We start from the raw sequence: 26,757 nt of genomic DNA, 5'->3' as shown, positions 1-26,757 counted from the left end.
AAGAAACATTTTTTCAAATAAATGAACCAGAACCACAGCATAGAAAGAAAACGGAATCACAGATGATGTCAACACCTAAAAGAAGTCATAAAATAAATTATATTTCACTAGCAAAGTAGAAAACTCTGAAGCCTAACCTGCAAAGGAAGAAGTCAACAAGAAACAGGCTGATTCACACTACCTACCCACAAACAGGAGGCTTCAGACAGATTACCCAGGTACTATCCCTCCTTAAGTGTAGTAAGAGTTGGGCTCAAAATCAGGTTTGTTGAAAGTCTACAAAACAGCCATCACGTGCCCAGATTTCACAACCAGACAACCATCCTTCAGTAATCCCTTCAAATGGGTGTTCCAATGCAGGTGAGGGTGCAAATGAGGTGCCTTATTGAAAACAGAATTACATGAGCACAACAGTAAAAACCTAAGCTTCTATTCTAAAATAATTCTCAAAATATGGCAGCCAGAAATACATTCTCCTGGCAAGATACTGAAGACTAGGGAAACTGGCTAGCCCAAGACAAACAAACCTATGAGTACATACTGTCCTACCCCCACCCCCAAAAATTGGCCACCAGCTACTCTCTCCACCCTTTAACAAGCCACACTCATAGAGTTCCAATTCAGTTTTTGGCACTTCACTCTTAAATATGAATGGACAGCCACAAGACTACCAGACATCTCGGGAAAGCTTCTATAAAGAAAGACAACAATAACAAAATTTTTTAAACTATCATTAATATCCGCAGAAAGAATACAGAATCTATGAAACGACAAATATACTGTAAAATAAGAATGAGATGCTGGACACAGTGGCTCACGCCTGTAATCCTGGCACTTTGGGAGGCTGAGGAGGGCCATGACTTGAGGTCGGGGTTCAAGACCAGCCTGGCCAACATGGTGAAACCCCATATCTACTAAAAACAGAAAAACTAGCCAGGCATGGTGGTGGGCACCTGTAATCCCAGGAGGCTGAGGCAGGAGATCACTTGAACCAGGGAGGCAGAGGTTGCAGTAAGCCAAGATCACACCACTGCACTCCAGCCTGGGCAAAAGTGAGACTCCATCTCAAAAAAAAAAAATTATAATGAGATCTATGAAATTTAAAATATGGATAGAAGTTAAAATTCAACAGAAGGGTTGATAGACAACATTGAGGAAATCTCCGAAGAAACTGAAGAAAAAAGACTAACGGATGGAAAATAGGGGGTAGAGGAAACAACATTAGAACAATATAAGAGTTTCCATACTCAAAAAATACAAATTCCAAAAAGACAGAACAAAAAGTTGATAAGGAAAAGATTATCAAAATAATTTTGACTATCTGTTCCATGAAAGTGACTATGGATAAAATTAACAGAAAGGAGGACAGACGTAGAGAAGGTATTTCTAAGTCTAATACAACAGACTATTCAAATCTAAACTCCACAAGGAAATTCTGCAAATCAAAAAGGAAACCCAAAGTAAAGACAAAGGACAAAACAATTAACAAAAAGAACAAACTAAATGGATCCAAGAGATGCTCAAATGCTTTGGTAATCAGAGAATGTAAACTGAAACAAAAAGTTACTACTTCCCCCACCCCTGGAACTTAAGGGATCCTCCTACCTCAGCCTCAGGAGCTGAGATTACAGGCACACACCACAGCACCCAGCTGAGATTCTACTTTTATACTCATCAGATAGACAAAAAATAGAAAATGGCCAGGCGTGGTGGCTCACACCTGTAATCCCAGCACTTTGGGAGGCCAAGGCAGGTGGATCAGGAGTTCAAGACCAGCCTGGCTAACATGGTGAAACCCAGTCTCTACTAAAAATACAAAAATCGGCCAGGCGAGGCCACAGCAGGCAGATCACCTGAAGTCAGTTCATGATCAGCCTGGTCAACATGGTGAAACCCAGTCTCTACTAAAAATATAAAAATTAGCTGGGTGTGGTGGCAGGCCCCCTGTAACCCCAGCTACTCGTGAGCCTGAGGCAGAAGAATGACTTCAGCCCCGGAGGCAAGACAGAAGTTGAGATCCCACCACTGCACTCACCTGGGTGACTAAGCAAGACTCGGTATCACAAAAAGAAAAAAAAGTAAGTTAGATAAAACCAATTAAAGGCAAAGATATGGACAAAGAACTCTCAAGCACTCAAGTTGGCACATAAACGACTTCTCCCATTCCATGCCCAGGGGATCACAATCTTGAGTATACATATCCTAGAGAACTTCCTACACAGGTCCATAATGATGTACAAATATATTTAACACAGGGTATTTGAGACAGCAGAAAGGCAACTCAGGGGTAAATTCCTAGGGAATGAAAAGTAAGATGGGGTAGATATGCATTATTGAATTCTATATTAGACACAACTATATGTACATACAACAAAACAGAAAGGCCCCTAAATCAATGTTGAATAAAAAAGAAAAAGACCTTTGCAAGGTCTATAACACAATACCTAAACTAAGCATACATATCTCCACTACATATTTCACAATGTTTCTCATATAAACAAGGAATGTACCAACTGCAATATTATAGGAAGATGTAACATAAGTAGGGCTCAGAAATTTAAGAGAAAAATTTAAAGGAACTTCTATGATCTGATAAGCGTGACAAGAACTGAGAAACATAATTCATTCTAAAAGTCTTTTTACCTAAGGTCCAAATAATAACAAAAACTTCCCAAAACTAAAGGACGTGAACTCCCAGCTTATAAAGGCCCATGGAATGCACTTAAACAAAAAAAGACCCATACCTAGACATATCATCATGGAATTTTGAGGGTTAAAAATATCCTAAAAGCTTCTAGAGACTGGGGGTCAGAAAGGGAAGGTCACATACAAATGAATAATCAGATAGGCTTTAGATTTCAACAGTAACACTGGAAGAAAGAAAACAATGGAACTATGACTTGCAAACTTGAAGTAAACGTTACTTTCAACTCAGAATTTTATACCCAGCCAAATTATTGTAAATGTGAAGGAAGAATATTTTTTTTTCAGTCAGGTAAGATGTCAGAAAGTTTTTGTTTTATATGTATCCTTTCTCAGAAAGCTACTAAAAAATGTACTCCAAGGAAATAAGTAAGCCAGGAAAGAAAATACAAGAAACAGCAAACAGGGGAACCACTATAGGAGAGGATAAAGAATTTTAAGGATGATAAAAAGAGAAGATCCAGGATAAAAACTATGAAATAGGCCTAGAAAGTAACCAGTCCTAATTGCATTAAGAGACCCAGGTTAGCTGTCTCAGGAAATGAAGCAAACAACAACAAAAAATACTTTCTAGAAAAACAATAGTGTATTGAAAGAACAAATGATATCATAGTACTCTACATGGGTCAGCTGTGAACATTTACATAGTTATAATACTGTAAATACTAAATATTGGCTTAATAAACACCTGTGATAACTAATAATTGTAGAGGATGGTAGCGGCAGTTTGTGCATGTGGAGGTGAATCTATATGTGAAACACTAAGGAACATCTTGCCTAGAAGAAAGCCAGTAATATCTATAATTGCTATATCAAGAAATAGCAATAAAAGCAACTTACTGCATTTATAAATATGAAAGCAAACACAAGAGGAAACAGCTAGAAGAAAATGGTAGCTTCTAAAGTGCAGATGCTGGGACAGAGAACAGCTGCTTTTCAGATATTCTAATTTTAAAACTGTATTTTTCTAATGCTGATAAAACAAGAAATCTGAACAAAATTTCACAGCAGTTAAATCAGATCTTCAGTATTATTTCATGGTGTTAAACAAACTACATCTAGTTTGTTCTGTCAACGAAACAAAACGGCTAATAAAACCAATCTTTGGCCGGGCACAGTGGCTCAAGCCTGTAATCCCAGCACTTTGGGAGGCTGAGGTGGGTGGATCACGAGGTCAAAAGATCGAGACCATCTTGGTCAACATGGTGAAACCCCGTCTCTACTAAAGCTGGGCATAGTGGCGCGTGCCTGTAATCCCAGCTACTCAGGATGCTGAGGCAGGAGAATTGCCTGAACCCAGGAGGCGGAGGTTGCGGTGAGACGAGATCGCGCCATTGTACTCCAGCCTGGGTAATGAGCGAAACTCCGTCTCAAAAAAAAAAAAACAATCTTTAATGATCAATGTGAACACAGTACAAACAGCCCTATTTGAATCCCAACTCCACTAACTCTGTGAAGTAGGGCAAGTTACCCAATCACCCTGCACACGTAATCACCTCCTCAAAATGGTTTTGCAAGAACAATTAAGTGAAAGCACCTAATGCAGAGCCTAACCCATCAACACTTTCTGCCAGTCTTTCTGTTCCCTAGCTACAAAACCCTATTCTGACCCAAAGCTGCCTTGTTGCTCATAGAGTATTATACAGAGACTCATGGACAACTCAGCACATATCCTTCCTCACGCTGGAAAAATCAATCATGATGAGTAAGCAGACTTATCTTTGTATATGAAGGGCAGCATTATTTCTGTTATATGAAGGAGATTATCCCCATTATCCAAATTCTGGAATACTGCCTGCTTTCAAGAACTGTCCCAATTAGTCTACAGTACTTGGACAGAACCATTTTTTCATGTTCTGTTTTGTAGGTTTTTAACATCTTTAAAAAGAAGAAGAAAATGTACATTCCCATAGTTTTCATCCCTACTCTCTCAAAGCACAACCTCAAAATTTTCTATTGCAGGCCCTATCTGGCCCCCAGTTGGCCTGAGGCCATCTCCTGCTTACTGCAGCAAAAGAGCGAAATCAGCCTAAATCAGCTAATTTAACTGTTTACCAATGTTCTCTTCCCATTTATGGCTAAATTCATAACATCATGCAAAGTGCAGATACCTTAAAACAAGACAAGGAGGCAACAGGATTATCTTTATCACTAGATAAAGATCTTTACTATCAAGACCAATCAAAGGTCTTAATTGATTTTATACCCAGTATTCATACATCTAAAAACAACCTGGCAGACTTCAAAGCACAGACATCATAAATCATTAAGACTCTATTTTATCATTAATTCAACAAACACTGTGCTTTTTTTTAGCACTGGGGATGAAAAGAATTAAGATATAATCCTATCCTCAAATGTAAAGAGAAAAGGTAAAAAAAGGACCATGGAGAGCACCAGAGAATAAAGAAATCCAGGAAACAACTGATAGCAATTCCAGATTACATATAATTCTTAACATAGTTGAGACTAAAGAAAATTATAAAAATTGAACACAGCTCTGAGTCTCCTGACAAAGTATAAAGAAAAACAAGATGGCTGACAAAACAAAAATAACCTAATAAAAGCAGTCACTTGTTTAAAAAAAGAAAAGAAAAAAAGCTTAATACTGGGGTCTTAGGAAGAAGTTGTCTCTAAGGTCCGTATTTTATAGGAATTGATAAATTAGAAATTTCTTCATTAGATATTAATGAAAAAAAGATGTCTTTCACGGCCCCTTTTGGTACGTATCAGTTCTAGATAAGATGCAGATAAGATTAAATCACAGTTCCGTGAAGAAACTTCTAAAAGGACCACCTTATGAATTATGAAGTTAACATAATTCGGCCGGGCGCAGTGGCTCACATCTGTAATCCTAGCACTCTGGGAGGCCGAGGCATCTGGATTGCCTGAGCTCAGGAGTTCCAGACTAGCCTGGACAACACGGTGAAACCCTGTCTCTACTAAAATACAAAAAAATTGCCAGGCGTGCCGGCATGCATCTGTAGTCCAGCTACTCCGGAGGCTGAGGGAGGAAAATTGCATGAACCCGGGAGGCGTAGGTTACAGCGACCAGAGATCGTGCCAGTGCATTCCAGGCTGGGCAACAGAGGGAGACTCTCTCCAACCAAAAAAAAAAAAAAAAAAGTAACATAATGCAAGTATATTGATTTCAGGTGATGCCTTTGTCATTTAGTTTAGGTTTTTATAAATGTATGTTTTGTTTCCCTACATGACTTTAAACTCCTCAAGGCTCATGTTGTCTGCTTCCATTTGAATTCTATTTAGTAGAGTGACAGTTGCTGCTCAACTATAATAACTGATAACACGTTACGCAGCCAATATTTGTTATTAGTCTTCCCTGCTACACTATAAATTCCATAGTGTATTTAGAACAAGTACAGTGAGTTTTGATCCCGACCATATCCCCCAAGTCTTGAATAGGATCACTCTGTAAGTATTCACTCATTGAAAGGATTAAATAAAGAAAGCACAACGAAAGGAGAGAAATAATTTTTTTAAACGGCAGTAACTTTGAGTTCTGAGGCTGTTCTCAACAAGAGCTGAAAGATCTTAGGTAAGTTACTTAACATTTGATTGTCAATGCTTTCATCTGTAAACTAGAAAAATTAAGATACTTCAGATTTAAATGTTTTTAATATGTGTAAAGCATTTAACACAATACCTGAAAAAGAACTCAATAAATGTTAATTCCTTTACTTTCTCTTACCATAAAACAGTGCCTTCCTATCCATAAAACAGTGCCTTCCAAGAATAAATTATTTCAGTAAAAATACAACAGAACTCATTACTTTCCTTTGAAAAAATAAATTTCATCTCTTTAATCTTTAAAATGGAGGGGAAAATAACTTTTTTAAGCGGAGGGAAAATTCCTGAACTGCTTTCAAAATATTACAAACGCAAAAGCTAGTTAAGAAAAAAACAATGTCAAGAATGAGCCTTGCTGGTGGCAGCGGCCTGTAGTTCCAGCTACTCGGGCAGATGCCTGGAGGCCAGATTAGTCCGGCCAACACAGCAAGACTCCATTTCTTTAAAAAAAAAAAAAAAAAAAAAAGAGGCTTGAAGCAACAAGAGGGAGAAAATCACCTCATCTACCTCATCTACTGCTAACAGAGAGAGGCTTTTAAGCAACCGTTTATTTAAAGGGGAAAAAAAGTGAAATTCAAGTTAACATTACTTGACAGTACGTTTCAGGAAAAAAATACTCTGCAGAGCAGGTGTGGTTGCCCGAGACCTAAGTCCCAGCTACTTAGGAGGCTGAGACAGGACAGTTTGAGCCCAGGAGTTGGAGTACAGCGTGGGCAACACAGCGAGACCCCATCTCTTTAAAATACAAACAGCCATCGTTTGATCTGAGTTGAAACCTTAAAAATAAAGTATTTTCAACGCTTTCATTTAAAAGTGGAACACGACCCAATCCTAAAACATTACTTCATGACAACTTCTTGGCTTCAGCCATTCTTCAGTATTCTCCTCCCGTAGTGAGCTTAATCCGATACCTCGCTGTTTCCCTCGCACCGCCACTTCACACGCGGTGTACAGACCAAGTTCTGTCATTCCTATAATTACCACACCCCCGTCAGCCGCTCCAGGCCCATGTTGTTATGACATCTGTAAACTGCAGCCGGCCGTCTCAATCCCCCGCTTCCCCCACCTCCCTCCGGGCTGCCGGCTCTAACCCCGGCTGTAACTTGTGAATTCCCAAGACGGTCCCTTCCGGCCAGGGTTAGAATTTTTACACGCCATCCCTGCTCCTTCCTGCCTCTGTCACGGCGCTCGGCGCGGCCCACCCCCGCCTCCCTCCAGCCGCCCAGTTGCGGCGCAGGCTCCGCGCTCGCCTCCTCTCCGCCCGCTGCCTCGGCGCCCCGCAGTCCCCGGCGCCGCTTCCAGCCCCGCCGCCGCGCCGCGCCTCGCCGCCCTGCCCCGCCTCGACCGGCGTTCCCGATGGCGATCACAACAGCGCTCCCCACCCCCACCCTCTCCTCCGCCGGCCGAGCGCCGTTAGGACAGTCGGGCCCGTGACGCACGGACGCGGCGCGAGCGTCAGGACCCAGGCACCCGAGCACGAGCCCCGGCTGGCGCCCGCCGTAGCCCCTGGGCCTCTCCCAAGTCCCGCCGAGTACTGCCCGGACCCGCCGGCGGCAGGGGGAGGGGCCGGGGCCGCAAGGCCCCCACACTCACCAGGCTCACGGCAACCGATCCCGGTGCCACCGATGAAGTGAGCCCCCTCGCTGGCCCGCCCGCCGTGCCGCTCCCGCGCACAACCTCGAAGAGCTGGCTCGCGCCTCGGCGGTGCTCACCAGGCCTCGCTCTCCGCCGCCGCGAACCGAGAAGCAAGACTCAGCTCAGCCGGCGTTCGCAGTGCGCCTGCGTGCGGGGGCCGGCCCGAGCGCCTGCGCGCGTCTCTCCAGCGCTTGCCGCAGAGGCTGCCGGGAAATGTAGTCTTATAAGGCTCTCTCGCCAGACGCTCCTTGCTGCTAGCGCCCAGCCTGTGAAGAGTCGGGGATGGGGGAGAGGGTCTCACTAAAAAGGAGATCTGCAGGCCTTGGCAAAGGTTGGAGAAAGTTATGTGTACAAACCTGTCTTTGCTAGGCTCTTCCAGGGCGGATCGATCCTCACCTCTGTATGTCTAGCCTCTAACACAGTAGGTACCTAATACACTTTGATGAAATAATTGAAGGCAGAGGGTGTATTACAACAGTAATACGTCAGAGCCTCGTGTCTGAAGGGTTCACATGCAGCATGAAAGCAGGAAGCTTCTGGACATTCCTTTTTTAGTTCTCCCCCATCCCCTTTGCTTGATACTGTATGAGTAGTATCAAAAATCATTAAAGGCTAGGCACGGTGGCTCACACCTGTAATCCCAGCACTTTGCGAGGCCGAGGCGGGCGGATGACTTGAGGCCAGGAGTTTGAGACTAGCCTGGGCAACATGGCGAAATCCCCTCTCTATTAAAAGTACAAAAATTAGCCAAGGGTAATGACGGGCGCCTGTACCCAGCTACTTGGGAGGCTGAGGTAGGAGAATCACCCAAGCCCGGGGTTGACCATGAGGCTGCAGTGAGCCAATATAGCACCACTACACTGGACAACTGGAGTGAGACCCTGTCCCAAAAATAATAACAATTAAGAAACTACATGGGCCGGGCAAGGTAACTCACGCCTATAATCCCAGCCCTTTGGAAGGCTGAGGCGGGTGGATCACGAAGTCAAGAGATGGAGACCATCCTGGCCAACATGGTGAAAACCTGTCTCTACTAAAAATACAAAATTTAGCTGGGCATGGTGGCGCACACCTGTAGACAAGCTACCCGGGAGGCTGAAACAGGAGAATTACTTGAACCTGGGAGGAGGAGGTTGCAGTCAGCCGAGATCAAGCCACTGCACTCCAGCCTGGGCAACAGAGCAAAACTCTGTTAAAAAAAAATAATAAAATAAAATAAAAACTACATGAAACACAAATACTCATTTTACTCTCAAGTGCTCTCAAACAAAAACTTGGAGCAAATGATTGTTAATGTTAAATCTGATGGAATTCTTTGGGGGACCAAATGGAATAGTGGCTTCAAAAGAAGAAAAACTAAAGCCAACCTAGCAGGGGTCACGGAATATTAGATAGATTTAAAACACACTCCATGAAGCAAGGAGAAAGAGATGGGGTAGATTAATACATTTATAAATGTCCCAGGGAAGAGGAGAGAGGACCACACAAACTGAATCCTAGGTTATGCAACGTTCATTTGTCCTGGACTTCTCTCTGCTGCATCAGCAGTCTCCTGCTGATGTGTTTACTAAGACCAGAGTTGAGTTTGAGCAAGGGGGCTGGGGAAAGGGAAGGTGTGTTCACCAGGAGAGACTTAAGGGCAAGTTTGCCTGACCACAGCTAAAGTGAAGACAGATCACCTTTTTCCAATCAGGAGCTAAGATTGATTATTCAGAGCTGTACTTCAGTCTTTGTGAAAGCTAATTTATTTCCAGTTTATCTTTATTTCTAGCTAGTTCTTCATGGTCCCATCCAAAAGTCTGGGGTATTTATTAGGGCCTCTTCTCTTTGGTGTGACTTCTGAGCCCCATGGGACAGCCATAAGCTCTGTTCACTTTTTCAGCCACTGCTTTCAGAGTCGGCAGTCACCTCAGCTTTGGAAAAATGATGACAAATATCACGCTCACCTCTTGTGGCTTCCTTTTTCTTCCAGATCTTGCATTCACAAATTCTCACTTCCTTGGTAGCTCTTCAGTACCTAAACGTGTTTATACTTTGTTCAGTTGTTCTCTGTAGTGGAAGGGTTGATTCAAAACACCAGTAGGCCACTGCTGGAAGTGGAATTCCTATATATGCTACTTTAAAAAGATGTTATCATAACATATGTGGTGTTTTATAAGCTAATGTCTCTCTGACAATATAATTTTATATTTTGAGAAATTTTAAATTATAGAACAATATTTTTGCTATCACAAACAATGCTGCTATGAACATTCTTGAACATCTCTACTGTGTACAGGGAAACTGCTAGATCCTAAAACATTGCATCTTTAACATCATTAGATGTATTAGGCAGAAATCTAAGATGGCCCCCATAATCTCTGCTCCCTGGTGTTGCCTATATAATCTCTACCCTTTGAGTGTAGGTGGGACCTCTGACTTACTTCTAGCCAACAGAATATGGCAAAGATGATAGGATGTCACTCCCATGATTCTGTTTCTTGATATAAGACTGTCTTTCCAGACTGGAGCTAGAGATTTGCCTGCTGGCCTTGAAGAAGCAAGCTGTCAAGTTGTGTGAACCGCATATGGAGGAGACCACATGGCAGCGAACTGCAGATTGCTTCTAGAACTTGAGTGCAGCCTCCAGCTGACAATCAGTAAGAAGCCAGGGCCCTCACTCATACAACTACAATCAAATGAATTCTGCCAGCAACCTGAGAGAGGTCAGTCTCCAGATGAGAAGACAGCCTGACTTATATCTTGATAGCAGTTTTGTGAGACCCTGAGCAAAGGAAACAGCTAAACTGTGCCTGGACTCCTGGTCCACAGAAACTGTGAGATAATAAATGTGTCTTAAAATACTATGTTTATGGAAATTTGTTATACAATAGAAAACTAATACATTAGACATTGCTGGATTAGGCAATGTACCAATTTAGACTCCATAAGCAGTATATAAGATACTCTTTACTTGCTAACAATTGGAAATATCTGACTTTTTAAATTTTTGCCAATCTAACATATAAATTACTAACATATAAAAAATCTATCATATAAAAACATGAAAAATAGGTATTTACTTACAATTATGTATTCTGTTGTATTTCTTTTCTGTTGCATAAGTGCAATTAAATAGCAGGCTGGGAACAGTGGCTCATGCCTGTAATCCCAGCACTTTGGGAGGCTGAGAGGGGAGGATCACTTGAGCTTAGGAGTTCCAGAACAGCCTAGGCAACATAGCAAGATCCCATCTCTACACACAGAAAAAATTAGTCAGGCATGGTGAGTCACACCTGCAGTCCCAGCTATTCAGGAGGCTGAAGTGGGAGGATCACTTGAAACCAGGAGTTAGAGCACATCACTGCACTTCAACCTGGGTGACAGAGCAAGATGTTATCTCTTAAAAAGAAAAAAAAGCAATAGAGCTAGTTAGAAATGGCAACTAGTAATAATAAATAGAAGGACTAATTAAGCAAATAATATGTGTGAGAAAAATACAATATTTTCATAAGATTTCTTTCTGTCTTCTAGTATAGCAATTTAGCTCTATTGCATATTTAAATTTTGTATGCTATATCATCCTAAATTCTTGAGATAAGTAAGTTTAAGAATTTTTAAAAGAATGTATACAATGGCTGGGCACAGTGGCTTACACCTGTAATCCCAGCACTTTGGGAGGCTGAGGTGGGTGGATCACGAGGTCAGGAGATCAAGACCATCCTGGCTAACACAGTGAAACCCCATCTCTACTAAAAAAAAAATTAGCCTGGCATGGTGGAGCGCACCTGTAGTCCCAGCTACTCAGGAGGCTAAGGCAAAAGAGTCACTTGAACTCAGGAGGTGGAGGTTGCTGTGAGCCAAGAGCGTGCCATTGCACTCCAGCCTAGGTGACAGAGTGAGATCCGTCTCAAATAATAATAATAATAATGTATACACTGGAACTAATGAAACAGATATTACCTATATTAAATTAAAAATGATGACATATTTCTTTCTGTCCCATGATAGCTTGAGATATTTTTATTCTGTTTCCTTTTCCATTAATACTTCTCTGAACTACTTGGAATTTTTAGGAGATTTTTTTTTGAGATGGAGTCTTGCTCTGTCACCCAGGCTGGAGTGCAGTGGCGTGAACCTGGCTCACTGCAACCTCTGCCTCCTGGGTTCAAGCCAATTCTCCTGCCTCAACCTCCAGAGTAGCTGGGATTACAGGCGCGTACTACCACATCTGGCTGATTTTTGTATTTTTAGTAGAGACGGGGTTTTCTCATGTTGGCCAGGCTGGTCTCAAACTCTTGACCTCAGGTAATCCACCCGCCTCAGACTCTGAAAATGCTGAGATTACAGGTGTGAGCCACTGTGCCCGGCCTATAACATTATTCTTTTCTTTTGTGTAATGATAAACTGAATGCAGTCAAACATAAAACTAATTTTGACTTGCAGCTTTGCTCCTCTGCCTAAATTACACTGCTTCTGTTGTCAAAGTAATGACATAAAGCCACCACGCCCAGCCTCCATATGTGAAATTTTTAAAACACTCTGAAGAACATTGGATGTCTCAATTAAGCCTCATTTCCCCCAGAGAACATGGTTTATGGGCCGGGCGCAGTGGCTCATGCCTGTAATCCCAGCACTTTGGGAGGCCAAGGCAGGCGGATCACCTGAGGTCAGGACTTTGAGACCAGCCTGACCAACATGGAGAACCCTGTCTCTACTAAAAACACAAAATTAGCTGGGTGTGGTGGCACATGCCTGTAATCCCAGCTACTCAGGAAGCTGAGGCAGGAGAATCGCTTGAATCCAAGAGGCAGAGGTCTCAGTGAGCCGAGATTGCACCATTGCACTCCAGACTGGGCAACAAGAGTGCAACTCTGTCTCAAAAGAAAAGAAAATGGTTTATGCACTTCTAACTCTTCTGAAAAAAAAATTGAGCTTATAAAATCGAAATTAGATTTCAATTAAGTTTACAGGTGTAGTAAAGAAATCCAGAAAGTTCTGTTTAATTTGCCTTTTTCTGGAGACTTTTAAGTTCTGAAACAATCTTATTTCAAAAAGTTGGCCTATTTTTCTCTGTTGGAATTTTTATCCCAACCTACACATAACATTGAACAACTCAAGTCAGTGAGTTTATCCCTTTGTAGGCTCTTTATGGCCTCTGCAAGGATTATCAGTTTTGGAGAACCAGCAGGTTTATTTCTGTTTTACTATAAACCTTATCTCCATTCTCACCCTCAATATATTTCCAAATTGAAGCAGACCGTTCTGTTTTGTTCCACACTTAAAGATATTTTATGGCAAGCCAACATTTTAACATCTTTTCTCTGGCCAGCTTCAGTGATGGCCACCTTGTAGGCATGTGTTTTAGGAAGCTATCTCCTCCCATTTACATAAAGTCAAAAATGTTATTAAGTGCTTCTGTACATTTTTGAGGAAACTGAAATGACCAAAAACTTTCATTATCAAAGCCTCCATTTCTCAGTAAGCAAATCATAGCTCTCTTTTAGCACTGGTTCACAGATGAGATCCTTTCATTTTCTTTGGTAAGAAATTTAGAGACTGAATAGAATTCATCAAAATTATCGTTTACATCAAAATCATATAAATGAGCCAAGTCTGGTTTGTATTTGGCCAAGATATGATACCCTTTGTTTTATGATTTGTGATTTTGTTAAAATCTTTTTTTTTCTTGAGACGGAGTTTCGCTCTTTGTTACCCAGGCTGGAGTGCAATGGCTCGATCTCAGCTCACCACAACATCCGCCACCTGGGTTCAAGCAATTCACCTGCCTCAGCCTCCTGAGTAGCTGGGACTACAGGCGCGCACCACCGTGCCCAACTAATTTTTGTATTTTTAGTAGAGACGGGGTTTCACCTTGTTGACCAGGATGGTCTCGATCTCTTGACCTCGTGATCCACCCGCCTCGGCCTCCCAAAGTGCTGGGATTATAGGCGTAAGCCACCGCGCCCGGCCTGATTTTATTAAAATATTAATAGACATCAAGATGACAATTTGAAACTCCATTTTTCAAGTCAAATTTCCTAAGAGCTAGAGGGAAGGAACACTTTTTTTTTTTTTGAGATGGAGTCTTGCTCTATCGCCCAGACTTGAGTGCAGTGGCATGATCTCAGTTTACCACAGCCTCCACCTCCCAGATTTGAGTGATTCTCCTGCCTCAGCCTCCGGAGTAGCTGGGACTACAGGTGTAATCCACCACACCTGGCTAATGTTTTTTGTATTTTTAGTAGGGACAGAGTTTTGCTATGTTGGCCCAGCTGGTCTCAAACTCCTGGCTTCAAGGGGTCCACTCACCTCAACCTCCCCAAATCCTAGGATTACAGGCATAAGCCACCACACCCAGCTAAGGTACATTTTTGAGTCAGGAAATGTACCTTTACATAGTTCCATAGAGTGATGCAACAGTGGATGATAATCACTGCGAACATCATGGTTGCCAACATCATTAAGCAGGAAAGAAAATGACAGTGATGACCTAAGGTGAATAATGTATGCTATACCCATTAAACACTAAAAGCAGTGTTGCCTTCAGCCCCCATTTTTTTGGCTGTCATATGAGTTTTGTACTTTTCATACCAACCTCCACACCCAACACAGAAAACCAGGATTTTTTGTGTCCTGGGAGGGTTTTCCAGGATATGGGAATTTTAGTGCAAAATCTGGGAAGTCAAGAAAATGGGGACAGTTGGTCACTCTTCCTCACATCTCCTTCATCAGACTAGTTCACCCATTCCCCTGCCTGCTGTGAATGGGGCTGGCAACCCTACTGCCCCATTTCTCTGAAGAATTGCCCTAGCCCTAACAAGAGCCACTTTGCTAGAAGGCTCCCACCCCCCAGAGAGGGCAGACCAAGGCCAAAAACTATAGCCGACCTAGGCCAAAAACTGGGTTCAAAAGACCAGCCCCTCCTGCAGAGGGCTACTTACTTCTAATGATAGAATTTGTAGTACCGGCACGGTGGCTCATGCCTGTAATCCCAGCACTTTGGGAGGTCAAGGTGGGTGGGTCATTGAAGTCAGCAGTTTGAGACCAACCTGGCCAACATGGTGAAACCCTGTCTCTACTAAAAATACAAAAATTAGCTAGGCCTGGTGGAGCACACCGGTAGTCCCAGCTATTCAGGAGACTGAGGCAGGAGAATCACTTGAACCCAGGAGGCAGAGGTTGCAGTGAGCCAAAATCATGCCACTGCACTCCAGCCTGGGCAATAGAGTGAGACTTCATCTCAAAAAAAAAAAAAAGAATTCGTGCTCTAGTGTTTCCTCTTACAATTAGACTAAAGTGAGTCTTCAGCTGAGACAATTAATATATTCTTGCCAACATTCCCCCCAAGCCCCCGCAGCTGTGCCCTGTGCTGTCTCCATTATTCCCATATCCTGAGAGTACTCCTGAAATAAATTGATTGGCCGGGTGTAGTGGCTCACGCTTGTAATCCTAGCACTTTGGGAGGCCAAAGAGGGTGGATTACCTGAGGTTAGGAGTTCAAAACCAGCCTGGCCATCTTGGTGAAACCCCATCTTATTTTTTTTAAAAATTAAAAAAAAATATATATATATATATAAAGAAATGCAATTGATTTATGTAAAACTTATATTTAGAACCCTGATGAATGCTCTTATTAATTCTACTAATTTGTATCCAGATTTTCTTGAATTTTATTTATTCATTTATTTTTTTTTGAGACAGAGTCTTCTCGCACAGGCTGGAGTGCAGTGATATGATCTCGGCTCACTGCAACCTCCACCTCCTGGGGTCAAGCAATTCTCATGTCTCAGCCTCCCGAGTAGCTGGAATTAACAGGCACAAACCACCATGCCCAGCTAATTTTTGTATTTTTAGTAGAGATGGGGTTTCACAGTGTTGGTCAAGACTGGTCTCCAACTCCTGGCCTCCAGCGATTCACCCACCTCAGCCTCCCAAAGTGCTGGGATTACAGGTGTGAGCCACCATGCCTGGCCTGAATTGTCTATAAACAATCATATTGTCTATGATCAATGACATTTTAATTTCTCCATTTTTAGTTGTCCCTTCTTCCCTTCCTTTCTTCCTTCTTTCCACCCTTCCTCCCTTCCTCTCTTTTTCTTTTCTTTCTTATTATGTTGGATAGGACCTCTAATTGATTGCTGATGAGTGGTAATAAGAAGAATTTATTGTCATTCCTGATTTCATAGGGAATCATTCTAATGTTTAATCATGAAATACTTGTTTTTGGTAGCTATCTTTTAATGAGTTGTCTGTCTATCGGGTGATTTTTCTCTACATATTGAGATGAGCACAAACTTTAATATATTTATATGGTCAGTTACACTAATTGATTTTTGAAAGTTAAATTATCCTTCCATTTCTGAATAAACTCACATTGACCATGATTTATTTACACAGAACCAAATTCTAATTGTTAATATTTTCTTTAGAATTTGTACATCTATTTACATAATTTAATTCGTCTGTAATTTTTCTATCTTATACTGTTTTCTGTTTTTTGATATCGAGGTTATACTTGCTCTAAAAAATTTGTTGGGGGAGTGTTCCCTCTATTTCTGTTATCGAGAAGATTATATTTAAGATTGGAATAATCTGTTCTTTGAATATGTTGTAGAATTCACTAATAAAATCAAAATAATCTTAGCCTGTTGTATTTACCTGTTTGCTTGGTAGGTAAATTTTTAATTACCAATTTAATTTCTTTAATAGATATTAGAAAATTCAGGATTTCTAGTTATTCAATCAATTTTGGTAAGTTATATTTTTCTAAGTCAACATTTTGTCCAAATTTTTGATGTATTTGCACAAAACTGTTTCTAGTTACTACTTTTAGATCTCTAGTATGTCTTGGTTACATTCTTCTTTTTATTCCTAACATTCTTTATTTGTACTTTTCTCATATTTTCGTAATCAGTCTTACCAAAGGTTTGTCTGTTTCTTTCAGCTTTATCAAAAAACAGCTATTCACTTTATTGTTGGATATTGTTTCTATTTCATTATTTTCTGTTTATATTTTCTTTCTTCAAATTTGTTCCGATTTTCTTTTCTTACCTTAAGTTAAATGTCTGCCTAGCTCATTGATTTATTGCTTTATTTTTCCTAATATAAGCTTTAAGCTTAGAAAGAGTTTAAGCACTATTTTAGCTTTATGTCACAAGCTGTGGTAGTAATATTTTCACTATCATTCAATTCTAAATATTTTCTATTTTGTTATGTTTTTATGACCCATGGGTATTATTTTGAAGAATATATCTGATTTCCAAACACATTTACTTTAAGCTATTTAAAAATTGATTTGTATGTTAATTGCATGATGGATGATGGTCAGAGAACATAGACCAACTGATAATGTATTTAAAATTGTTGAATTTAATGATTTCTTACCTAGAGTCTTTGGCAAAAGGTAAATAAATGAAAAGAAAATAATTGAATTTGAAATACGGTCAATATATATAACTGTTAAGTGCGTATTTAAGAGGACTACGTATTCGCTCATTGTTGGGTGGGAAATTCTATACATATAAATTAAATAAAAATTGTTTAGCTCAATTCTATAGTCTCACTTTTTTTTTTTTTTTTTTTTGAGATGGAATCTCATTCTGTCGCCTAGGCTGGAATGCAGTGGCCCAATCTCAGCTCACCGCATCCTCTGCTTCCTGGGTTCAAGCAATTCTTCTGCCTTAGCCTCCCTAGTAGCTGGGACTACAGGCCCTCAACACCACGCCTGGCTACTTTTTTGCATCTTTTTTTTTTTTTGAGATGAAGTTTCGCTGTTGTTACCCAGACTGGAGTGCAATGGCACAATCTTGGCTCACTGCAACCTCTGCCTCCTGGGTTCAAGCAAGTCTCCTGCCTCAGCCTCCCGAGTAGCTGGGACTACAGGCGCGCACCACCATGCCCAGCTAATTTTTTGTATTTTTAGTAGAGACAGGATTTCACCTTGTTGACCAGGATGGTCTCGATCTCTTGACCTCATGATCCACCCTCCTCGGCCTCCCAAAGTGCTGGGATTATAGGTGTGAGCCACCGCGCCTGGCTTTTTGCATCTTTAGTAGAGACAGAGTTTCACTATGTTGGCCAGGCTGGTCTCCAATTCCTGACCTCGTTATCTGCCTGCCTTGGCCTCCTAAAGTGCTGGGATTACAGGTATGAATGATGGCACCCAGCCTAATTTTTTTTTTTTTTAATAAAGACAGGGTTTCACCATGTTGGTCAGGCTGGTCTTGAACTCCCGACCTCAGGTGATCTGCCCGCCTTGGCCTCCAAAGTGCTTGGATTACAGGTGTGAGCCACCACGCCCGACCATTTTTTTGTTTTGTTTTATTTTGTTTATTTTGTTGTTGTTGTTGTTGTTTGTAGTCAGAAGGGTGACATGGTTTTTTTTTTTTAACTGAGTCATCTACAAGTTATTGAGAGAGCTGTTAAATCGCTATGATAGTGGACTTATCCACTTTGCCTATAATTCTGTCAGGTTTTGTTTTAAGTACTTTGAGTCTATGCTATTAAATGCATACGGGCTTAGCATTATATCTATTCCTGATGAATTGAACTTTTTGTTATTATCAGGTAGCCATTATTATCCCTAATAACGCTTTTTAACTTAATGTCTGTTTTGTCTGATTTTATTTTATTTTTTGGAGACATGATCTCAATTTGTTGCCCAGGCTGGAGTGCAGTGGTGTGATTTCAGCTCACTGCAGCCTCCACCTTCTGGGCTCAAGTGTTCCTCTTGCCTCAGCCTCCCAAGTAGCTGGGATTACAGGTGCATGCCACCACATCTGGCTAATTTTTGTATTTTTTGTAGAGAGCAGGACTCACTTTATTGCCAAGGCTGGTCTTTAACTCCTGGGCTCAAGTGATCTGCTCTCCTCCACCTCCCAAAGTACTGGGATTAAAGGCATGAGCCACTGCATCCAGCCTATTTTGTCCAATTTTAATATAGTTACACAAGCTTTCTTTTGGTTTGTTTTTGCTAATTACATTTTTTCCATCTTTTTATTTTCGATCTTTCTGTAGTATGATCATTTCTGTTATGTCTACTACAAACAATATGTAGTTAGTTTTTTAAAATACAATCTCTCAATCCATGCCTTAACTATCAAGTTTAATTCAAATTTTACATATTGTGATCACATATAAATGGAATTATTTCTACTATTTTGTGTTAATCTTTTTCTTTCTTTCCCTCTCTTTCTTTCCGTTTCTTTCTTTTTCTTCTTTCCTTCTTTCTTTTCTTTTTTGCTTCATTTTTCCTCTTTCCCTACTTTTCCTTTTTCTTTTTTTTTTCTTGAGTTGGGGTATCTGTCTGTCACCCAGGCTAGACTGAAGTAATACAATCATGGCTCACTGCAGTCTCAAACTCCTGGGTTCATGCAATCCTCCCACCTTAGCCTGCTGTGTAGCTGCGACTACAGGCACACACTACTATGCCCAGCCCTGACTTTTTAAACTCCATTTTTTTTGCCTACTACTTGGAAGTTGCATGCTTTATTTATCTTATTTTAATGGCTGCTGTTAAATTTCAATGTGCTTAATAAACTTAATATCTCCAATCTCCTCTTGCAAGGACTTACTTATTTCTTTAGAGATGAAGTCTTGCCATGTTGTCTAGGCTGGAGTGCAGTGGCTATTCACAGGTGCAATTATAGCACACTACAGTCTTGAGCTCCTGACCTCAAGGGATCCTCTTGCCCCAGCCTCCACAGTAGCTGTGACTACAAGTGCTTACCATAGCACCTGGCCCAATATGAAACATTGTAACTGTAGTCACCACTCTATCATTTTACATAGTTCACTTTTCAATATTTTATTTCAGTCCTATTGCCAAAATTAGACACTTCTTTTTTTTTTTTTTTTAAGGCTGGTCAAGTGAAGCAGTGGGCGTGGAGAAGGAACAAAGAAATCTGTAACTGGTTGTGATCAATTAGTTGTAAACACTACTGCACTTGGACCAGCCAAAGTTAGACATTTATATTTCTATTTGTTGTTTAATAAAGACAATGGTTGTCATGATGCGTCCACGTTTACCATTTCTTTGCTCAAAATGCCTTCTTGCAGCTTAGATTTTTCTTTGATTTCTTTCCTTATCCTGAAGTATTAATACATCTTTTAAATTTTAGGTTCTACAAGTGAGAGCCCATTGTTGGTAAACTCAGGTTTTTGATGATCTGTGATATAGTTTGGCTCTGTATCTGCACCCAAATCTCATGTTGAATTGTAATCCCCAATGCTCGGGGAGGGAAAGTGTGTAGCACTTCTCCCTTCTCTCTCTCTCTCTCTCTCTCTCTCTCTCTCTCTCTCTCTCTCTCTCTCTCTCTCTGTCTCTCCTCTCTCTCTCTCTCTCTCTCTCTCTCTCTCTCTCTCTCTCTCTCAGGGAAAGTGTGTAGCACTTCTCCCTTCTCTCTCTCTCTCTCTCTCTCTCTCTGTCTCTCCTCTCTCTCTCAGGGAAAGTGTGTAGCACTTACTTCTCCCTTCTCTCTCTCTCTCTCTCTCTCTCTCTCTCTCTCTCTCTCTCTCTCTCTCTCTCTCTCTCTCTCTCTCTCTCTCTCTCTCTCTCTCGGTGCTATGTGAAGACATGCTTGCTTTCCCCTTACTCTTTTGCAATAATTATAAGCCTCCCTGGCCATGCCTCCTTTACAGCCTGTGGAACTGTGAGTCAATTAAACCTCTTTTCTTTATAAATTACCCAGTGTCAGGTAGTTTTTTATAGCAGTGTGAGAATGGACTAACACAATCTGATAGTGTCTTTATTCAAAAATTATGGCAAAATAAAAGTTCAGCTAATTGGAGAATTCTAGGCTGACAGTTAATTTCTCTCAGCCCCCCTGCCTTTTCTTTTTAGATGGAGTTTTGCTTTTGTTGCCCAGGATAGAGTGCACTGCAATCTCCGCCTTCCAGGTTCAAATGGTTCTCCTGCCTCAGCCTCCCGAGTAGCTGGGATTTATAGGCATGCACCACCATGCCTGGCTAATTTTTTGTATTTTTAGTAGAGACGGGGTTTCTCAATGTTGGTCAGGCTGGTCTCCAACTCCCGACGTAAGGTGATCCGCCCACCTTGACCTCCCAAAGTGCTGGGATTAGAGGTGTGAGTTACTGCACCCAGCCTTCTCTCAGCCCTTTGAAAATACTATACTGAAATCTTCAGACTTTCATTGTTGCTACTGAAAAGTATATTCATTTTTTTATGGCTGCCATGACTTTATTGAATTAAAATACAAATAAATACCATGACTTTATTGAATTAAAAGAGCACAAATTTATTGTTTCAAAGCTCGGTAGGTCAAAAGTCAGGAATCTCACTGGGCTAAAATCAAGGTGTTGGTCAGCAGGCTTTTATTCCTTTCTGAAGCCTCTTGAGTTTGTTTCCTTGCTCATACAAGTATTGGAATAATTCAGTTCCAACCAGTTAAGGGACTGAGGTCTGTTTCCTCACTGGATGTCAACTGGCGGCTACCTTTTACTCATATAAGCTCCTCTCTGATCCTTTCACACAGCCTCCTACATCTCAGGATCAAATTCTTCCCATACTGCCATATCTTTGACCCAGCTAGTAAGCATTCTCTACTTTTTTTTTTCAGTTTATTATACTTTAAGTTCTGGGGTACATGTGCAGAAGGTGCAGGTTTGTTACATAGGTATACATGTGCTATGGTGGTTTGCTGCATCCATCACTCCGTCATCTACACTAGGTATTTCTCCTAAAGCTATCCTTCCCAATCCTCCCACCCCCTGCTATCCCTCCCCTAGCCCCCCCATCCCCCAACAGGCCTCGGTGTGTGATGTTCCCCTCCCTGTGTCCATGTGTTCTCATTGTTCCACATCACTTATGAGTGAAAACATGCGGTGTTTGGTTTTCTGTTCTTGTGTCAATTTGCTGGCATTCTCTACTTTTAAAGACTTTAGTGATTAGATTGGACCCACCTTTAGTGATTAGATTAGATAATCTTCCCATCAGAAGGGTAACCTTAATTACTTCTGCAGAGTCCTTTTTGCCATGTGAGGTAACATATTAATAAATTCAGGGTATTAAGGTGTAAACATTTTTGCAGAGTGTGGGGAGGATATTATTCTGCCAACCAAAGAAATGGGCTATCAGTCTAACTGCCTTTCCTTTGTAGATGATTTGGCTGTTCTCTCTAGCTGCTTTTAAGATCTGGCTGTTACTTTAGTATTTCTTCTTATTTATCCTTGTGAACATTGGCTCTCCTCCATTCTCTTTTAAAATTCTTATTAAGCATAAACTAGATCTTCCTTCACTCTTTCTTTCTCTCCTCCTCTTCTTAACTGGGTCTTGCTCTGTCACCCAGGCTGGAGTGCAGTTGCTCCATCATGGCTCACTGCAGCCTCAAATGCCTGGGGTCAAGCAATCCTTCAGGTAATTGTGTGTGTGCATGCGTGTGTGTGTGTGTCTGTGTAGATGAGGGTCTCACTGTGTTGCCCAGGCTGGTCTTAAACTCCTGACCTCAAGTGATCCTCTCACCTTGGCCTCCCAAAGTGTTGGGATTATAGGAGTGAGCCACTTTGCTGGGCCAGCTAGATCTTTCAAATCTGTCCTCTCACTCTCAGCTCAGCTCTGTACCACAGGCCTCAAGCAAGTGTGTGGGGACACTTTAGCACCCATGTCCAAGCCTCATACCTACAAATGATTATCCACTGGCTATTCTTGATGCACACTCTGGCACAATCTGCCCTCAGGAGGAGGGATCCAAGAGAGATCCGATCAGGCCCTGAAAGTAGACTCAGAGCTGTTCAAGCAGGAAATTTGAGGGCTCCACACTTCTAGTGGGTGATTAAGGAATAAGGAGTGCTGGCTCCAGATGAATCCAATCTCTTGGCCTTGTGGACTCCTCACCTTGTGAGCCATGGGCACAACTGAAGGAGTGCTAGAATAAGACCCTCCTAAGTAAGGAGCCTAAGGCAGGAGCCTCTCAATCCAGGGGTCCAAGGCAGATCCCCTCTTGCTCAGATCCAAGGGCAGCATCACATGAGATGACAAACATACTTCTTTCAAGAGGAAGAATGCTGGTAAGGTAAAGCTATCCCTCCCCAATCATAGAAGTGTTCTATGCAAGAGGTTGAGGATGTGAGGTCAGGAAAGTTTGGAAGTACAGAAAAATATGAATTTGAAAGTAGGCAAGAGATGTATGGTGAGATTAGCTGGCCTCTACATTGCAAGTAGAACATTGTAGTCAACTTTGGGCATAGTTATAGTGGATTCAGCCCTTAAAAGGGCTATTCTCTCCTCCTAAACAACTCTTCTGACTGCTCCTGATTTTCTACATCCCTTATAGTCTCAGCTTGAATTTTACTTGCTTTAGGAGACCTTGCCTCAAGCCCCTGATTAATCTATCCTTCTCCCTCTTAAATTTTTCCATAGAGTCTGTAGTAATGTTTTTGTTATATCTAATCACACTTGTTAAATTGTCCATGGTTGCCTTTTTGATTATTCAGGCTAAAAGGTTTGTGAAGACATTTTTCTTACCCAGCATCATATCCCTGGACTCACAAAGTGTACATCTGGTGGTCAATATACATTTGGTGAGCTGATAATATGTCCTCATAGTGTTTGAGTGGCATTGCTTGATATAGCTGAATCCAAACAGAATATCAGCTATTTGATGTCCTTCCACTTCAAATTGTTTCATTTTATACATATTTTTTCAGAGCCAGTTAATCAGATATAGGTGATTTATTTTCATATCTAAAACACTTTATAATATTCTCTGGAAAATCTAAAATAATTCTGTTATCCTAATGTTTTATACTATCATCATTTTAGAAAATAAAAGACTTGGATTATATACTAGAAAAAGTTCTTCATTATATGCAAAATATTTATCTCCACTAGTAAAGGAGATTAAAGAACATCTGTAAGAGGAAAGAAGGTCCTCAAAGTGTTTCATTTGGTATCTACTTACCCCAATCCCAAGATATAAAGACAGATAAAGGCACTAAGATGCTAGTATGTGGCTAGTCCTTTCAATATTCCAGTCAGTCCATACAGATAACCCATGGACTATATTCAAGCCTCTCTGTAAGCCATCGATGGTCATTATTTGGTTAGTTCACCTAAGGTAAGGCCATATCAGCTGTTAAAATGATGTGGAGATTAATCGACAGGGCTGCCACTTGTTAATCCCTTCCAAGGATACTGTGCAAAGGATCTCATTGGTCCTGAGGAGTAATCTTGTGACTGTACATAACCCTTGGTGCATGTCCACAAATACTGGGGTATAGCCTGCATGCTACTAAAAATAACAAAGGTTTCAGGGCTGGAGACACTGTCAACCACACTGTCATGACCATCTACAGCTCCAGGACTCAGTGGTGGGGGACCAATATTTAACTGATGTCCCTGGCAGAAGGAGCCTGTAAGTACTTCAGCCTCGAATACACAGATCAGCTTATCTGCAGTAGAGGTTTTCTTGGCCTTCTCTGCCAGGCTTTTGAGGTTCTTGGTGAAGTATATGCCAACTCCATATTTTGGATCTGATGAAAGAAAAAAATTAAAAGATTATTATGATCTGGTGAGTGATATTGCCAATTTGGATACTAATATCTATTCTCTCTTTAGTCTTCCAAATAATCACTTTCCACTGGTTCTGACTCCCTGTTTCTATAGCAAAGGCAATCAAAATTGTTCCTTGAAACAAATTATCACTGACACCATCAACATAATATTAACTTACATTCAAATATACCATTAGGGCTGGCTGCGATAGCTTATGCCTGTAATCCCTGCACTTTGGGATGCCGCGGTAGGTGGATCACCTGAGGTCAGGAACCCGGCCAACATGATGAAACCTCATCTCTGCTAAAAATACAAAAAATTAGCCAGGCGTGGTAGTGGGCACCTGTAATCCCAGCTACTCAAGAGGCTGAGGCAGGATAATCGCTTGCACTCAGGAAATGAAGGTTGCAGTGAGCCGATCATGCCACTGCACTCCAGATGGAGCAAAACTCCATCCCGAAAAAAAAAATACAGTTAGTGTTCATAGAGAAGTCAATGATTTTCCAAGTATTGCACATTGATTAGATTAAATTATCTGTGACACGGATAGTAACTCCACTTAAAAGACAAAAGATCTGAGATTCAAAGAACTTAGATTCAAGTTAATATTATGGACTAAGTAAGTGACAGAGGATAATAGAAGGAAGGTTCTGCTTCCCTTAGAACATCATGTGACTTCTATACACTACACATAGGGATATTTCTGGAACTCTCAAGAAGATGGTTTAAAAATAGCAGCTAATAAGAGAGTGCCTCCTAACCTCATGAACAGCATTACAAGAAAAATATGTAATCCAGTCTTGGTGGCACATGCCTGTAATCCCAGCACTTTGGGAGGCCGAGGTGGGTGGATTGCTTGAGCCCAGCCTAGGCAACATGGCAAAACCCCATCTCTGCAAAAAATACAAAAATTAATCCTAGCTACTCAGGAGGCTGAGATGGGAAGATCAATTGAACTTAGGAGGTTGAGGCTGTAGTGATCTGTGATTGGGCCATGGCACTCCAGCCTGGGTGACAAAGCAAGACCCTGTCTCAAAAAAAAAAAGAAAAAGAAAAAAATATGTCAAGGGGAATGTGGAGTATATAAAATGTCAGTGCGCATACTTCATTGTTTAGGAAAAGCACTCCTGAATTTGGAAGGACAGAGGCATTCTAGTCAGCAGGAGGGTATTGTGTACTCTGCATGGATTGGCACAATACCTCATGAAGAATCTCCATGTGCATTTTATCTAGGTCCGTGCTTACCAGAATATTTTCCACCCATCAGGCATCTGGAGACTATGATACTAAGGAGGATGTGCCCTATTCCCACCACTAGAAATGAGCACACGTGCTGACACATTGCCTGTGATCTGTATTATCTTCTTTGGAGTATTAAAAACACTCAGGAGGTTGAGGGCCAAATTCTGGACCTCAAAGTAATCCCTGTTCAATGCCCTTTCTGACCTCACTTAGAGGAAAAAAAATTATATCTTCTTTGATGCCATATTATCTTTCCTTACTTTCCTTTTTTCTTTTCATTTCCTCCCTCTCTTTCTTCTTCTTTTTTTTTTTGAGACAGAGTCTCGCTCTGTTGCCCAGGCTGGAGTGCAGTAGCATGATCTTGGCTCACTGCAGCCTCCGCCTCCTGGTTCTAGTGAATCTCCTGCCTCAGCCTCCTGAGTAGCTGGGACTACAGCGACACGCCACCAGGCCTGGCCAATTTTTGTATTTTCAGTAGAGATGGCGTTTCACCCTGTTGGCCAGGCTGGTCTTGAACTCCTGACCTCAGGTGATCCACCCACCTCAGCCTCCCAAAGTGCTGGGATTACAGGTGTGAGGCACCGCATCCAGCCTCTCCCTCTCTTTCTTTATGTGGGTCTTAACCAAACACTTTTAGGCTCTAGAGCAGCACTGAACAATAAAAACATATTACAAGTCGCACATGTCATTTAAAATTTCCAGGCTGAGTGGTTCATGTCTGTAATCCCAGTGCTTTGAGAGACCAAGGCAGGAGGGTCGGTGGAGGCCAGGAGTTTGAGACCAACCTGGGCAACACAGTGAGACCCAATCTCTACCAGAAATAAAAAAATTAGTCAGGTGCTGTGGCACTCACCTAGAGTCCCAGCTACTCTAGTAGCCACATATTTATTTATTTATTTATTTATTTTTTGAGACAGAGTTTCGCTCTTGTTGCCCAGGCTGGAGTGCAATGGCATGATCTCGGTTCACTGCAACCTCTACTTCCCGGATTCAAGCAATTCTCCTGCCTCAGCCTCCTGAGTAGCTGGGATTATAAGCATGTGCCACCATGCCTGGCTAATCTTACATTTTTAGTAGAGACAGTTTCTCCATGTTGG

The 26,757-nt window shown here is 41.4% G+C and overlaps 2 protein-coding genes across 6 annotated transcripts in view; both read right to left on the bottom strand.

Moving 5' to 3' along the window:
* KPNA1 (karyopherin subunit alpha 1) overlaps positions 1–8,045 on the bottom strand; it is an 85,197-nt gene extending 77,152 nt beyond the window's left edge. The window contains exon 1 of one of the 2 annotated variants that reach the window (XM_035274040.3): positions 7,885–8,045. The gene's annotated coding sequence lies outside the window, so the exon portion shown is untranslated. Of the gene's footprint in view, positions 1–7,541; positions 7,684–7,884 lie in introns of those variants that run through there. The other variant, XM_054246044.2, reaches the window with a different exon arrangement.
* Positions 8,046–23,581: 15,536 nt separating this feature from the next.
* PARP9 (poly(ADP-ribose) polymerase family member 9) overlaps positions 23,582–26,757 on the bottom strand; it is a 37,679-nt gene continuing 34,503 nt past the window's right edge. For all 4 annotated transcript variants that reach the window (XM_078351991.1, XM_078351992.1, XM_008982340.5 and 1 more), the window contains one exon: positions 23,582–24,396. In XM_078351991.1, the coding sequence (XP_078208117.1) occupies positions 24,017–24,396 (380 nt within the window). In that variant the 3' untranslated portion in view covers positions 23,582–24,016. The remainder of the gene's footprint in view (positions 24,397–26,757) is intronic.

This window comes from Callithrix jacchus, chromosome 15 (assembly GCF_049354715.1).
Source record: "Callithrix jacchus isolate 240 chromosome 15, calJac240_pri, whole genome shotgun sequence".
NCBI classification, from domain to species: Eukaryota; Metazoa; Chordata; class Mammalia; order Primates; family Cebidae; genus Callithrix; species Callithrix jacchus.
Note: the sequence above shows the minus strand (reverse complement) of the source record. Positions and strands in the feature narration are given on the sequence as shown.